Genomic DNA, 16,455 nt, shown 5'->3' with positions numbered 1-16,455 from the left:
ATAATAGAATAAAATTATTATTTGTGACGTATATTTAACTTATTTTGTAAATATTAAGATAATTGGCAAATAAATTGCATTATATGAATTGTAACTTATACATCTCCGAACATCCTGTTTTGAACTGATAACAACAAGTAAGTTTGTACATAGTTTACTATAAATTGCTGCTGTTAATGAAGAATAATAATTGAGAATTTTGTTATTTGTGCTAAGGTGTGGAAGAAATGTACATATTTATGGAAGGGCAGTTTGTGGAAAGTAAAATACATATTAGCTTACATGTTGTTTTCTTGATAGTTTAGAAGTTTTGGCCAAAAGTAATGTAATGAAATTATAACAAATTTATTTATTAGAAATGTCCCTTCTGACTTTTTTCTCTTCTTGAGAATGATGAACACATAAAAGACAACACTTTGCTCCTATTGAAGAAATTTTAAATCATGGAAAAAACTGAACCTATCCAGTAAAAGAAGTTTAAATAAGAATTTTGTTGCAGATTGCAAAATTAATGAATTACATGAACATTTTGATCAAACCTATATGGAATAAAAAAGTAATAAAAAAACTCCTCTATGTATAAAGTATTGTAAAAACTAAGCATTCTTTATGAGGTTATTGAAGATATTAAGTGATAATATATTCTTTTTAACTGATGAATTCTTTGCATCAGTTACTTGGGTTGTGAGTGGATACATGGACAATAAGATAGAGGATTTCAATTTCTCTACAGTTTGCTTCTATGGACTGTCTAGGATTTCCCTTCCAAAATGGAGCCTACTTAAATATTATTTTTGTTTCCTTGTTTACTGTGGGACAATGATACATTCTGGTGAAACAACTGCTGTATAATGAGGTGGGGGTCGCCGCTTCCTTTTTACTCTTGAATGAAGTGTATTACTAAATTTTTTATCAACCTAATGTAGGCCTTAGTGACTTAGAATATTTTGGTGTGTTTTTCTCTTTTCTTTGTATGTCAGATAGTAGAAAATTATGATTTTCTTATTATGTAGATTATAAAGGTAAAAAAAAAATTTGAAACTGAGATAAAAGTAGGTGAATGTATTTTTTGTAAGGGAAAAAGTCCAAATGAGAATGTAAAAAATGAATTTTCAATGACATTCTACAGCCTAAATTTGTGTGGTTCACTAAGAATTCATTTATAAGCCGATCATGGTTTTCACCTTTTTTGTTTCCAAGCAAATCAGTAATGACGTCTTTGAATGAATTCCATGTTGCTATTTCTTTAGGATTCAGTTTGCTGTCAAATATATTTTCACGAATTAATTTTCTTATTTGTGGCCTGATGAATTTACCTCTTTTAATTTGGCTTCACTTAATAGTAAAAATCCTCAGCTAAATATTTAAAGCCATCTTCATCTTTATCTAATTCTTTTACAAAATTCTTCATCGGGCCTGGTTTTATATGTAGAGGTGGTAAAATAATATGATCTGCTTCAACAAGGGGAATATTGACAACATTTTCCCTTCCTGGGGTTAACTGATTTCTAGTTTTTAACACCTCCTAGGCCCTTCCACTCTCACTGCTATTCGGAATTTCTTCCTCATCTGCCTTTGAGGCTGTTGACCATTTCTTCACCTGTTGGTTCGCAGGAGGTATTTGATTTTCCTCCTACCACCCATTACTGGGAGGCATCGCTCGATCTGCCATCTGAGGATGCGCCCTCTAGGACAGGCTCCACCAAGAGCCGCCTGATTACAAATATAACTAGTTTTAAATAATTGATTTTAAATATAACTGGTTTGGCTAGGCCTTAAAAGTATCAACCTCCCGCACAGGAAGACAGATGGAAACAATTGTGTAACTGCAAAGACTGTGTGGTCCAATATACAACATATAAACTGCGAATCATACAAAGAATGTTATTACATTTAAGAAGCTATGTAAAATTTTAGAATTAAAATGATGTAAGAAAAAAACACTAAGTTATGAAAGTAAATATGAGAAATATATAACGGTGAGCATATCAAAAGACAGATTATAACAGTTGGAACAGTACAGGTATTTGAGCTCCTGTAATTAAAAAGTGTCACTCTGATTATATCTCATTTGGAGAAAAATGGAAATAAAAATTAGTTGATTCTTCAATGAAATAAAATATATATAAAAATATGGTTGATATTTCCAGTGGAATTATATACTATTACAGCTAGTATTTAAACACTACAGGTAATTTCTTCTTCTACCTTGCTCTTCAAGACTCTGTACAGGGTTTGACTCCTCCGTTCCTTTCCTCTGCATTGATACATCTACTTTTGTCTTTTACCAATTCTGAGTCGATCTCAACATCTCTGCTTTCATTTTGAGAGTACTCAGAAGAGAAAAGCTTTTGGGCACACGGCCCTCATTTATCTGCCTCTGTCAGTGCTTTCCACAATTGCACTTTTCACTTTCTTTTTTATAAAGTAAAAATTCCTCATTCTGCTTGATGTGTCTCCTTTGGGATTAATTTATCTCTATCTCATTCAACCTTGAGTTCATATTTTCACACGCTTCTGCACTGTATATTGTACAATCTTTTACTAAAGCTTTATAAATAGTTTGCACTCCTCTCCTGTTAACAGCAGAGTTCCATAATAGAGGATGTAACCTTCTTGTAAGAGCTTGGCGCTGACTAATTCCCTGCCTGATATTGTAATCATCACAGCTATCTGACAATACTATGATTCCCAAGTTCCAGTTTCTTTAACTGGGTTAATGATGGTACCTGCATCAAATTATAATTTTTTGCTACAATTCCTGCTAGTTGACAAGATGCCATTTCCTTCACCCTTTAATTTTGCATATCATGTATTTCATGTAACCATCATCTGCTGACAGTCCCATCTATACACGTCTCCTACCTCCTTCCTTCATTGCTTCATGCAATAAATATTAACAGTTGCAGGAAGACATGTTTTCTTTTATCCACTCTAAATCCATCAAGTGTTCTCTTTCAACTTTCACCTCCCATTGTAACTTTTATATACAAACTCCTGAAAATTTATCATTATAGGGTTCACAGCATTCCTTCTCAGCACCATTCATCGCTTATTAAGCGGAATATTACCAAAAGTTTTTATAAAATCTTTTACAAAATACTAAAAAATGATTGAACTGTTTATTTTTTCTTTTATTTATTTTTTTAATAATAATATCAATTTCACTTAATACACTTAATAAATTATTATAACTAATTTCATGATTGTCAGTTAAACTCTTTAAAACCCGACAAACACGAATGTAATAGCTAGATTTTAGTATTTTTGGATTCAGGTAACCTCAAAACATCAATAAGTATAAAAATCTGGGAAAATGTATTTTGATGATAGTAGTACTTGTTTAAGTTTTTATATTGTAATATTTGGAAAAGTAATAAATCTTGTAGTTATTTGACAAATATTGGCAATGAACAGTCAGTAAGAAGCAGATGGAAATTATTATTCATAACTTAAACCAAATTTTTATTTTTAAGTTGTTGATATATGTATTTTCTTATAATTGTTGTTATTTGATTATCAATTTATATATTTCACTGGTATGTCAGAACTCGCCGACCTACATTCCCGATAAAATTGTTCACGTGCAAGGGTGACCTTATAACTATTTCTATGAGTTGCAAAACTATTTCTTTGCGAGAGGCAAATGTTTTATTGATTGCCTGGCTAGGCAGTTATTAAAATAAGATTAATCATTTCACATTGTAATTTATGTTCATAAAATAAAATCATAAATATTATTACTCGTAATAATTTTATTAAACTTTTATTGCCAGATCATTTAAACTTGCATATAATCTAAATTCTGTTAAGTGAGGAGGATTGGTGCCTGTACTGACTGACAAACTTGTATAATCCCTTATGTTTGCATGTTGTTCAGCAGTTTTTGGTTAATTATTTAATTTTTTTTAATTTGTATTTATATAATATCTCATAGCATTTCTTTATTAGTTTTATGACATTTATCTGTTACTTTGATAAAGTACACTGTAAATAGGATGATTAATGTGTTTGATTTATTTTATTTTCAACTACAACTACAAAAAAAAATTAAAATATAACTGTACATTTTTTCTGAGTATTTAACTGCAAAAACATAAATTCCTCGGACTTCTCTGGAAAGATCAAGGTAAACTGTAACAAAATATAAAATGAGTAGAATGTTTCAATCCTTATTTCAAATTATAAAATAGGCCTGTCTGTCAAATCTTTGTTTGCTGTTTAGTAGATATGATTAACAAATTTTTTAGTAAATTAAAAATACTTTGATATTTCCGAGTTTTTATGTTTATGAAAACTAACTTAAAAAAAGGGAGAAAATTTATTTAAAATGTTTAAAAATTCAACCGACCAACAATACTATTTTCACGTCATGTAGCTTCACAGCTTAGCCTATGAGATACAATACTGTGTTTCAGTTTCTACTTTTAATAAAATACCTAATGATCAACATATTTATTTATAATAATTTAAAAATTTCCCTTTACAAAAACAATATTATTATGCTGTTGAGTTTTTAAATAATACCGGTTAGATAAAGCAGGATTTTTTTGAGTACTTCTTTTTACGTGTACTTGCAACTCATAACATAAACATAAAGTATGTATAACATGTACACAAATATTTAAAATGTAATATCTTAAAAACTTTTTTACCATATTCTGTACCAATATTTATTTATTATTATCTTTTATATTTCATCAACATTTTTTTTCTTATAATTAATATTTTTATGTATTAATAAGAACTACACAATCGCTTCTCTTTTTTATTTATAATTTTTTATTTTTAATGGTTCTCTGATCATAATTTTGCATAGTTTCCCTCAACCCTTCTGAGAAAATGTCAGAGCAGTTTCTTTTAGTTATCCGTGTGAAATAGTGAACCCGCTATTCTTGATATATTCTATGTAATGCATAATTATGTTATTAACCGAATAAAGTGTTTATTTATTTAACTATTTGATATTGAAAAAGAAGTTATCGTGGAGCTTTGCTAAAAGATAACATTGTCTACTGAAAGTAAAAAAAATTAGGATTTTCATGAAAAATGGAGAAGAGAACTGACCACAAAATTTCTAATAGCAGGATTATTTAGCCTGTAAGTGGTTATGGGATTTCAGAAATATTAAATGATAGTCGGAAGTTTTAAAAATATTTTCAAATCGGGATTAAGCCGGTCACTTGTAGGACTTAAACAATTAATTTATTGATGAAAATTTTAAATCGTTTAAATATTTTGGAATCATTATTCAAACCTTTTTTGTTAATTCAAATCTGAATTTCAATTCTCTGTGTTGTCTACCTTTCATTGGAAGGTTCTGGATTTAAATCCTGGTCAGGCATGTTATTTTCAGAAAAAGATACTACCAGTTAATTTTAATCGGGTAACAATTAATTTACTTCACTAACGATATGCTTATGAACACAATGTTACTGGAGTAAATAAATTTAATAATATATAACATACAAGGTCATTTTTAATTTTCTTTATCTCATTACCGGCCGAGATAAACTATGGGTTATTTTTTTTTAAATTACCCATTAGCTGTTTATATTATCTTGATTTAATTTATTGAATTAATAAAATTTTTTTCTCTACAATCTTGTTACCGAATCCAATTTTTAAATTCACTTTTCCACTCTTGATTTGTTTTAAATAATTTAGGGAGAATGGCGTTTACTTAAGTGTATTTTTGTTTTATTCAAATTAAAATACAAAGAAATCAGGTAATTTATGTCTAGGAACAAGGGAGCTGTGAATTAGAGGATAGATGAATTTAAAAAATTTATCGTGAATAAAAATGAAACATTCAATAAACAATTTAATTTTTAGATATGTTTGTAGCTTTAATTAATTATTTTTTTATTTTTTATTTTTTTTTTACTAAAAAACTCCTTTATTTATAGAATATTTACGAGTAAATGATTACTTAAGAGTTTTCTGTTTTAATTCTTATAAATGTCTGCTATTTTTCTGAACTACTTATTTAATTCTTTCATAGTTATTAAATATAACAATTACACACACTTTCTCTGTGTCTGATTTTACTGTTAGAACTCCTTACACTTTGATAATATTTATTTAAAATTGTATTAGTAAAAACATAAGTAGTGTCATTTTCATTGTCACCTTACTGATTATTAATGTCCTTGTTTATTATTTATGCAATTACTGCACTGTCTTTCAAGATCTCAAGGAACTATTTAAATTTACTACAGTAACTTATAGTAAGTAGTATTACAACTGTTATATTGTCATAGGTTTGATTCAAAAAAATTTTTTTGTAGTCTTACTCACATATATTTTGTTTAGATTGGTTTATAATCCTGACAAGTATAAAGAGTAGGGATCCTGTTTATTTGTGAATATAAGAATATGTTTTATAAATGGCCGACCTGCATATTAACTTTTTTGGATTAGGAGGCTTGACTTTATGTAATAGGTATTCTTCATGTATTAGGCTTGTTATGCCGTTGCCGGGCAGGAAGATTAGGACCCTGAATCAGTTCACAGGCAACCCCACTACCGGATACCAAGGATGAACTAACTCTTCAGGTCCTGGTATCCTCAGCAATGAGAATTAAGCGGCACCAAACCTGCATCTATTGAACTGAAGTTTTTCTCATTTTCTTAAATAAATACATTCATAAGAAATAACTGAGGTGGAATAGATGATGATTTAACTCTTATCATAGTTTTGCGTTGTTTCTCACAGAGAGAAGTATCTAATTGCTTGCTTTGCGTTATTGGTTATCTCTTTTTGTGGCTTGACACATGTAAATCATATAAGGCTTACTAGTTCTTTCTCTGAGAGTAATTATGTGCATTATACAATTCCTTTATCATTCAGCATGAAGATGTCACTTATAGGGCCAAATACTGAAATCTATACAGTGTTTTTAGTGACTTTGCATGTTGATATGCTACACTATATTTGACTCTGTGAAGTATACAACAGGAAACCATTTCCCTCCTCACTTTCCCTATTTAGCTTGTCATCTAGTGTTTTTTTCTGGGAAACGACTACTTTCTCTTTGGGATAAAGTGGTATTTTTTGGAAGGTTGCTTAAAATCTTATGATTATGGCAACACATACATATACAAAGATAATATTTGACGATTTAAAAAACTGAAGGAAACTGCATCTGTCATTCATATTAACAATTGATTTAAAAGAATCAGCAAAGAAATTTCTCTTTATTTTAAATAGATTAAATTAAATTATTTAATTATTTTAATTTAGCATTTACATTCATTTTTTTTTTGTTATTACAGGATAGGCGAAACTTTGTGCGCAGCCCACCAGCTGGTGTAGACTTTCAGTTTGATTATGAAGTATCATATCCTATCGCCATGGCGACTTTGGCTGAAGATCCTAACTTGGAGAAAATGAGATTTGAGCTGGTACCTAAAGTGTACGTAAAACTTTCATAAGTTTAATTGTTTAGTTTATAGGAATTTTTAAAACGTTTATAATTCTTTTTTTCTCACCTTGAACTCAAATGACAAGTGATTTTGTTAATCAGAGTGTAGTGAATGTTTATTCACTACTCTGTTTTACAATTTTTCTGAAAACTTATTAGCTATTAACCGGTTGATAATTTTATTAGGAAAAAGGGCATTATCCTATATTTCATCTACTATAAATTTAGGCAAGATGTTCTGTAGGTTTCTTGGGGTTAATACGAGTAGGTCATGTTGTGAAAATGTAAATGTTTATGTAACTGCTGAAAAATTCAAATACCGTTTAAGCTGGTAACTATAAAGATACGTCATTTTCTTAATCGAATGTTTTAAAGTGAGCAGTCTTAAATGGTAATAACCAGTTTGTGCCGTGACATCTGTGAATCATTTCAACATTATTTTGTCCCCATCAATCATATTCTGCCATCATCTATCAGAAATTTGTTTAAAATAAAACAAAAATACTTTTGTTTTTGAAAAGTTTCAAAAATGTTTTGTTTGAAAAGGGTTTATCCTTTTTAATAATATAAGTCCAAAGTTATATTTTTATTTTTTTAGCTTTCAGTGTTCTTATTTAAGCATTGGAGTTCATAAAAATGTTGATGTAAACGTTTATTTTTATGTCAGATTTATCGAATGTTAATAATTTTTATTCTGCCTCAAATCCAACAAAAAATTGCTTTAGATGAATATTTTGAAATTTATCTAATTTTTTTGTTAAATTTCTTACAGCTATTTTAATTTTTAGTAGCTGCTGTTTATTTTCCTAGAATTCAAAATGTTCTTGATTATGCCTAAGCTCTCATTTATACATAATATTAAAGTATCATAAATAATATAAATATCATATCAGCGTTGAAAGAGTTTTAATACATTCCAAATACCACATGCGTATTAGTAATGTTGTTTGTATAAATGTATACAAGTAAAAATCACATTTTTAGACCACTCAATTATTGAATTTTTTCCAGTTTTCAAAGCAAATTATTTTTATTAATGAGATTATTAATTTTTTTTTCTAATCAATTACTGTAGAATCTTAAATTACTGTTAAAAAGTAAACCGGTTTTTGCTTTTTCATATTGATGTTACACTGCTGGTAATGTATGTACTGGATTTTGTTAATTGTTTGTGAAACATTATTAACTATCAATCAAAATCACATTGTTACTGTTGTAAATTTCAGGACAAATAACTAAAAAAGACAAGCAAATTCATAAAATTCACTTATACTAACAATCATATAAATTTGAAAAGCAGGTCATAATATATCATATAGAAACAAAAACAAACATCAGACAAAAATTCACATAAACAAAAGTTTTTTTTCCTCTTGGTTACATAAACTTAATCGCTTAACCTTCATAACCAGTAGTAGGTAAGGCTAGAAGGATACTGATTTTCACAATAACACAAACTCTTAAAAAAATTTCAGTTTCTGCTTAAAAAAATTTCACTTTCTGCTTAATTCGCTTTCATAAGTTATCTCAAGGTGTGCCACCTGCATGCACAAAAATCAATAAAAACATGAAATCTAACACATAAGTAATAAGGATTGACAGCATACTTTTAAGAAAACGGACACGATTAAATTAGTTCTTTCAAAACATGATTTAAACAGCACCGCATCCTACAGCAGTACAATATTCATAGCAGCTGTCTCTGAAGAAGCGTAATGTAAAGTGAAACCTAACAAACAGTAAAGTTTTTGTGACTTTCACTTTAAGATCAAGTGAACTCATAGCAGCTGTCTCTGAAGAAGCGTAATATAAAGTGAAACCTAACAAACAGTAAAGTTTTTGTGACTTTCACTTTAAGATCAAGTGAACTTGATTTAAAAGTCGGTTTTAAAAACTTTTCAATCGTCCTTATAGTCAACAGTGTCATACATATTTGTGCTTTTAACATGTAAGGGTAACTCTTTGTTGTAGTCAAAATAAAATACTTAAAATCATATTAACTATAATGGCTGTACGATTATTTAACAAATTACATTTGTCTATGAAAAGTATCTCTATTAGAACTTATATGGTTTTTATGCCTCGGTTAAGTTTTTCAAATACTGACTGAAATAATATTCTAAATTTTTACTGCTAAAAAAAATAATATGTCATTATGAAACTAAAATTACTTTATTAATTAACCGTATACATACTGTATACAGAATGCTCTGTGCCATATTCCTCAAACTTCAGTTACTGATTCAGGACATCAAAACAGGCAAAAAGTTCATTTATGTAGTCCTATTTTGCTTTGTTTTCCTTCTGGCCACCATTTTGTTTTTTTACACTAAAAGATTATTTCTGAGGAACAAGGAAACGTACTTCAATTAAATTTGGCAAATCTAAAACTAGTGTCTTATGGTACAAAATAAAAAATGTTGAAGACATCACTTTCAAAAATTTCAAAATAGCAGCCATCTTAATTTCTTAATCTTCCAAAATCTTTGTAATATTTGTTCAATCAAATTCATACTTTTACAAATTTTATCATCATTTTATTTTGAACAAGATGACACCTCATTTGTAAAAATCCATTGACAAAAAATAGAGTTATTGCAGACAATTAACCCGGCAGTACGCTTGTGCATTGTAATGCATGGTGATATAAATTTTTGCCTGTTATTATTTTCTTCAGTAAATGTAATAAAATGGCATCCAGAAGGAAAGCAAACTAAAATATGTCTATATGAAATTTTTTGCTCATTTTGCTGTCCTTAATTGGTAACTGAAGTTCGAGCAATACTCCCGGAACACTCTGTGTATGAACTAAATAATAAATTAAAGAGGCATGTGTAATATTAGGATGAACAGGGTCTATTATAATAAATAAATAGTAATCGTGTCAAGTTAAATTTTACTGTTCATTATAGAACTATTTCCACTACTAGTATCGAACATTGTGTCAATCTTAAGTATTGCAACATCTGTATCTGAATAGTAATTGGATTAGGTTTGGATGTGCACCCACCTCATCGAGGACCTTTCAAAGCTATTTGTTCAGGTTCTGAAGGGTGCGTGGTAAAGGAGTGGCAGCAATTGTTGATCTGTTTACACCCATTAGGTGTGTGCTGTAATCTGTGGTATTGTGTGATTGCTTACTCGGCCAAGTTCTTACACAGCCGGTCCAACAACAGCTAAGAGGTGCAAGTTACAGGAGGAGTTACAGACCTCTGGCTACCCGTGGCTCGCAACAGACAGTTGTCACATTTGTGGGTTTGCCCGTTTGAGTTACTAAATAAATATTGAGCTTTGTTAGATCTTTATTTCTTCAGGCGGTAATGTCGGAAGGCAAATCTAAGAAGTAACCCAAGCCCAAGCGGGTTAGAACTATTGAGCTCTCTGAGGTAAGGACTGACGTTTTGTTAGCCTCCTCTGGTGATGAATAAAGTCAGACAGGGACTTCCACCCGGGAAAAGGAACATATTGCGGTTGATTTTCTGAAATCAAAAAGTAAGCCGATAGCTCCTTGCCTTGATGAGAGTTTTTAGTGAGCAGTTTGAGCAGCTGAAGGTCTTTCTGGAGAATCCCAGAAGTGCCTCGACTAGTGTAAGGTCAAAATTGACCCCAAAATTGAAAGAATTAAAAGTTTTTATGTCTCCATTGGCAGAAGGATATGAGACGTTGGCTTCTAAGCCGGTCCAAGTGAAGAAAGTGGTGATTAAGGAGACTGTTCCTTTGCCAGTTACTGAGTCTCCTAAGGCCCAGTGCAAATGTTATGCAGATGTAATCAAGAACAAGCGAGATGCCAGTTCGTCTCAAAAGCAACCAGAGGTCCTGTTCATTAATATGAAAGAGGGACATAACAAAACTAGTAAAGAGATGAGGGATGAATTTCAAGTTATTCTTCAATCAAAGAGATCAAACCAGGGTATTCAAAGCATAAGAGAAATTAAGGGGCTTGTTGTGATGGCTGATAACTAGGTGAAAATCAAAATTGCATCGAACTTGTTAATGGTAGAGAAAAGCAACATGAGAGCCGATCCAAAAAAAAGAGGTGTCTAAGCCTCTTACTTATATTATATATATATATATATATATATATATATATATATATATATATATATATATATATATATATCTAAAAGCAGATATTTATAATACCTCTTCAGCTCTGGTTAAGGAAACTTCTATTCCAGTGTCCTTATATTATCTGCTATATTTAATAATATTCTTGCTACAGTTAATTCGTTCTGTCCTGAAATTGGCAAAAATTGTTCCAGTTCATAAATCAGCCTCTTTAGATGTGATTGACAACTATCAGCCTATTTTATTACTTTATGTTTTTTTCAAAGTTGCTAGAAAAAGTAGGTTAGTTTTTTATTCAAAATTAATCATTTTTAATCATGTCAGTTTGGGTTTCAGTAGGGTCTGAGTACTAAATTTGCATTGCATGTGTTTATAATAGCTGTTTATTTAGGAGTTAATCCAGCAGGTATGCAAAAATCTTATTTCTTGATATTTGTAAAGCATTCGATACAGTTAATCATTCACTTTTATAAAAAAAAAATGTACAGTGTTGGAATTAAAAGTCTAGCTTTAAAATGGTTTACGTCTTAACTGGAGGGCAAAGGTCAGTATTTGTGGGTGATTGTGTGAGCAATATCCTTCAGGTGAATTGCAGAGTCCCTCAGCTCGGTTCTTGAACTTATTCTATTTCTAATTTTTATTAATGACCTCTTTTTGCATAGATTTTACGATAAAGCTACATCTTGTGTAAATGATATCTCTAGTATTTTCAACTGAAAAATCTTTATAAATTGAAGACTATAATGCAGACTGATCTGCATAATTTATGTTTTTGATGACAATTGGCTAAAAACCAAATATCTAATTTTTACTTTATCTGCTTCTAGCTTATTAACTCCATTAATTTACCATAATCTGATTGTGCTCATATTCAATTACAATATGACCATTCAGTCATATCTTAGGTGAATTTTACTAAATACTAGGGTTGATGGTAGATGACTATCAGTTATCTTCAACTGTTTAAAATTTTCCAGCTATCATACGGGTAATGTGTGGTGTGAGTTGGAGAACTCATTCTTTCCCTTTTTTCAGAATATGCCTGCGTTTCTTATTAGATCTCTTTATATTTATAAGGTGCTTCTAATTTTTAACCGACTTCAGAAAAGGGAGAGGTTATCAATTCAACTATATTTTCTTTTTTATGTATGTTATGCAATATCTCCAACATTAGTAAACCGATTTTGATAATTTTTTTTAATCTTAAGAGTACACTTTCTGAATTGTCCCATATAAATTTTAACAAATCCGATGATAATCTTAGGAAAAATACAAAAAAACCGAATGGCTTGACACCCTTAGGTCGCTGGTCACTCTCACCAATACCATGTTGCCCCGTTTCCTATATGACTAGAATATTAATAACTGTCTATATTTTCATTGTTTACCTCTCTGTGGAAATATTCATAGGATTTCTTCTGTGGAAATATTCATAGGATTTCTTTCTCAGTTTTTCTTCCATACATAATCATTCCTTTTTTTATCTTTGCTACTTTCCTCTAAACTCCATATAAATGTTAAACCTACATTTAATATTTATATAAGATGGTGAAAAAGTGTATTATCCCTAATTGCAAATTTATAATATAAATATTTATGTTTATATTTATATTACACAATAATAAATTCTAATTTTGCAATATTAAATAAATAGCTCCCAACCAAAATCACCTTGAAGCAAGTTAAATATAATTTTGCAAGAAATAATATTCTTTAGCTATTATACACACTTTTTTTAACCATATATTCGCAAACCTTGTCCAAATGTCTACTTGCAATAATGAAACCTGTAAATTGGGTAGATAACGCAACCTCATCATTTCTGTCAGAGCTTTCTCATATGGTCTACTTACTTACTTATTTGGGTCCAAATCGCACAAGGCAAGTCCTCTAAGGTTTTAACTCGACCAAGAGCAACATAAATGTGCTCCTTTGCAAAATTTTTTCTTGCAAAGGTCTGTCACTGGCCTGTCAGGAACTGAACCTGCAGACTGTAAACAGTTACAGCCCAGCTTAGTATTAAAGGTAGCATTCTGCGCTCAACATCTCCATATCCCTTTATAATGTAGGTGCTAGATACGACTAAAAACTGTGAAATAAAATATTTTTTATAAAAATTAAAAACAGACTTCAAAAAATAGTAGTACTAAAAAGTTACAAATAGTTATATTTTTATGTATTTACAAAAAATAACTATTTTTGAAGTCGGTGCCAACCAACACAAGTTAAACAAAAAAAAAAAACACCTATGATGTATATAATACAAATACTACTTCAAACAATGCAAAATCGGTAATAGAAGTTTTACTACAATAAAATGAGATCTACAAAAATAAAATACAACAATAAAATGGGACACAAAAATATGATATAAGAATACTTTATAGGTGTTAGATATATATATTATCACCAAGTATTATATGTCTTAGCAAACTCAAGATGAAATATGATCATGACACACTCTCTTATGCTCTTGAGATCCCATTTTATTTGTGAGAATCCCATTTAGTCGCCTAGCTGTCAGTTGAGGTAATAATTTTACGTAACTTAGTGTTGGCTGGCACCTGTCAGGAATTGAACCTGCAGACTGTAAACAGTTACAGCCCAGCTTAGTATTAAAGGTAGCATTCTGCGCTCAACATCTCAATATCCCTTTATAATGTAGGTGCTAGATACGACTAAAAACTGTGAAATAAAATATTTTTTATAAAAATTAAAAACAGACTTCAAAAAATAGTAGTACTAAAAAGTTACAAATAGTTATATTTTTATGTATTTACAAAAAATAACTATTTTTGAAGTCTGTGCCAACCAACACAAGTTAAACAAAAAAAAAAAACACCTATGATGTATATAATACAAATACTACTTCAAACAATGCAAAATCGGTAATAGAAGTTTTACTACAATAAAATGAGATCTACAAAAATAAAATACAACAATAAAATGGGACACAAAAATATGATATAAGAATACTTTATAGGTGTTAGATATATATATTATCACCAAGTATTATATGTCTTAGCAAACTCAAGATGAAATATGATCATGACACACTCTCTTATGCTCTTGAGATCCCATTTTATTTGTGAGAATCCCATTTAGTCGCCTAGCTGTCAGTTGAGGTAATAATTTTACGTAACTTAGTGTTGGCTGGCACCAACTTCAAAAATAGTTATTTGTTGTAAATACTATTGCAATCTCACCTGTGTGTAGTAGAGCTTGAGAAAAAGGTGTACACATTTTGCACACTGCCAAAAAATATCAAATTTTGTTCCCACAGTAGCTGCATGTATACCAGCGTCTCAACCCCGTAGATGGGGAAGACACACCCACCTTGTGACATTACCGGTTGCCACACCACCCCCTCCTCCATTCCAAGCCCAGAGGGGCTTTACTGGATGTTGTCTTTAGACCCTCTAACTGATTACATCTCACAGTCATCAGCCAGGCCTCGGTCAGGACGCCACCAATGTAAATACCTTGGCAGACATTTGCATCAGTAAAATACATATCAAATTTCGCCTTCACGTAGGCTTCAAACGGACATCTTCACATCCAACCTAACATGATTCCCTCAAACTAACCGACCAAAATCGTGGAAACACAACCCTGCACCTAATCCAGATTTGATAGCACCATTTGTGACTGAATGCCTGAGAAAATGAATGTGTTTAAAGTTAAATCAGTGCTACACCCATTCTAATCAAAATTATGTCTTATGCATCATAGAAATTCAGACTTATACCCAAATAAGTCGACCAATATAGGTCACCTAGCATGGAGAACGCAACCTCATTCTAGTCTGCGCAGGAGCTGGGGACAAACTCTGCACCCCCACTCGGTCCCATCATGGTGTCTCGCATGGCATTATCAAGTCACGATCAGAACTGCCACCGACTGAGGAAAGTCACTCCCTTGGTCGCTTGAGTTAACATACCCTGGTGGCACGGCCACCCCCACCAGCGGGAGCTCCTAATCGAATCACAAGCAATACCAATATAACCGTGGCATGATGCCAATGCACCTACCTCTAACCAGTCCAGTGCCTAAGCCGGAACCCTAGCCACCAGGATCCTACCACGATCGAGTACATGTACTTCACCAAGATGAGTGGTTGTTACATGGCACAAACATTGCTTTGGGGTTTACATCCAGAATACATATCTGAACACCACTGAGTCCAGCCACGATTGCAGCATTATCATATCCTTGTCCATAGCAGTACTCAGATTTCAGACTATCACCTTGCAACTTGTCACAAATTTGTTCTGTAATTTCATTAACTGATTTCCCAACAAAGTGAATGAATTGTTTTCAAATTGAACAAATTGAACCATTATTTTCTGGTTGTTTTCTATTTTTTCCAACTAAATCCCATTTTATGTAATATTCTCCTTAAAGATTTTTCACTCTCTTTGAAATTAATTTCACTTTTGCGGGCATTTGGCATAATTCTGTTAACAGTAGGAATGCAATTTTTAAGTTACCTAAAATTTATGTATTAAATGCCTCAAGTCCATGTCAAACGAATCTAAATTGCTCACAGCATTGGGGCGTTTACACGTTTTGTCAGCAAAATGAATACAAATTACTTCTCAGTTACATTTGATTTCCCTTCTGCTATAATTCTTTGGACCATTCGTTATGATATTTTTGTCGCTTGAACAACTGTATTCATCACTTCAGTTTTCCTCACTATTCTGGTTCCAGTATTGTTTTGTAAAAAGAAATTGTAAACATTGAATACAATTTCCCTCGTCTGATTACTGTAACTTTTCTTCCTAACTTGAGCATTTTAAAAGAAAATAACTGTATTTAAATATTAAAAATTTAAGTGACTGAATTTATGACATAAGCCTTAAATGAAAACATCACAATAAATAGTAAAAATAAATCACTTACAGCTATTAACTTCATTATATAAAATATACACCGCAATAAAGTTTTTACTAAATAA

At 30.9% G+C, this 16,455-nt stretch overlaps 1 protein-coding gene across 4 annotated transcripts in view; it reads left to right on the top strand.

Moving 5' to 3' along the window:
* Positions 1–16,455, top strand: part of Sap47 (Synapse-associated protein 47kD) — a 239,340-nt gene that overhangs the window by 163,631 nt on the left and 59,254 nt on the right. For all 4 annotated transcript variants that reach the window (XM_075371806.1, XM_075371808.1, XM_075371805.1 and 1 more), the window contains exon 6: positions 7,279–7,418. In XM_075371806.1, the coding sequence (XP_075227921.1) occupies positions 7,279–7,418 (140 nt within the window). The remainder of the gene's footprint in view (positions 1–7,278; positions 7,419–16,455) is intronic.

Source organism: Lycorma delicatula, chromosome 7 (genome assembly GCF_047948215.1).
Source record: "Lycorma delicatula isolate Av1 chromosome 7, ASM4794821v1, whole genome shotgun sequence".
NCBI classification, from domain to species: domain Eukaryota; kingdom Metazoa; phylum Arthropoda; class Insecta; order Hemiptera; family Fulgoridae; genus Lycorma; species Lycorma delicatula.
The sequence above is the reverse complement of the archived record's forward strand: the minus strand, read 5'-3'. Positions and strand labels throughout refer to the sequence as shown.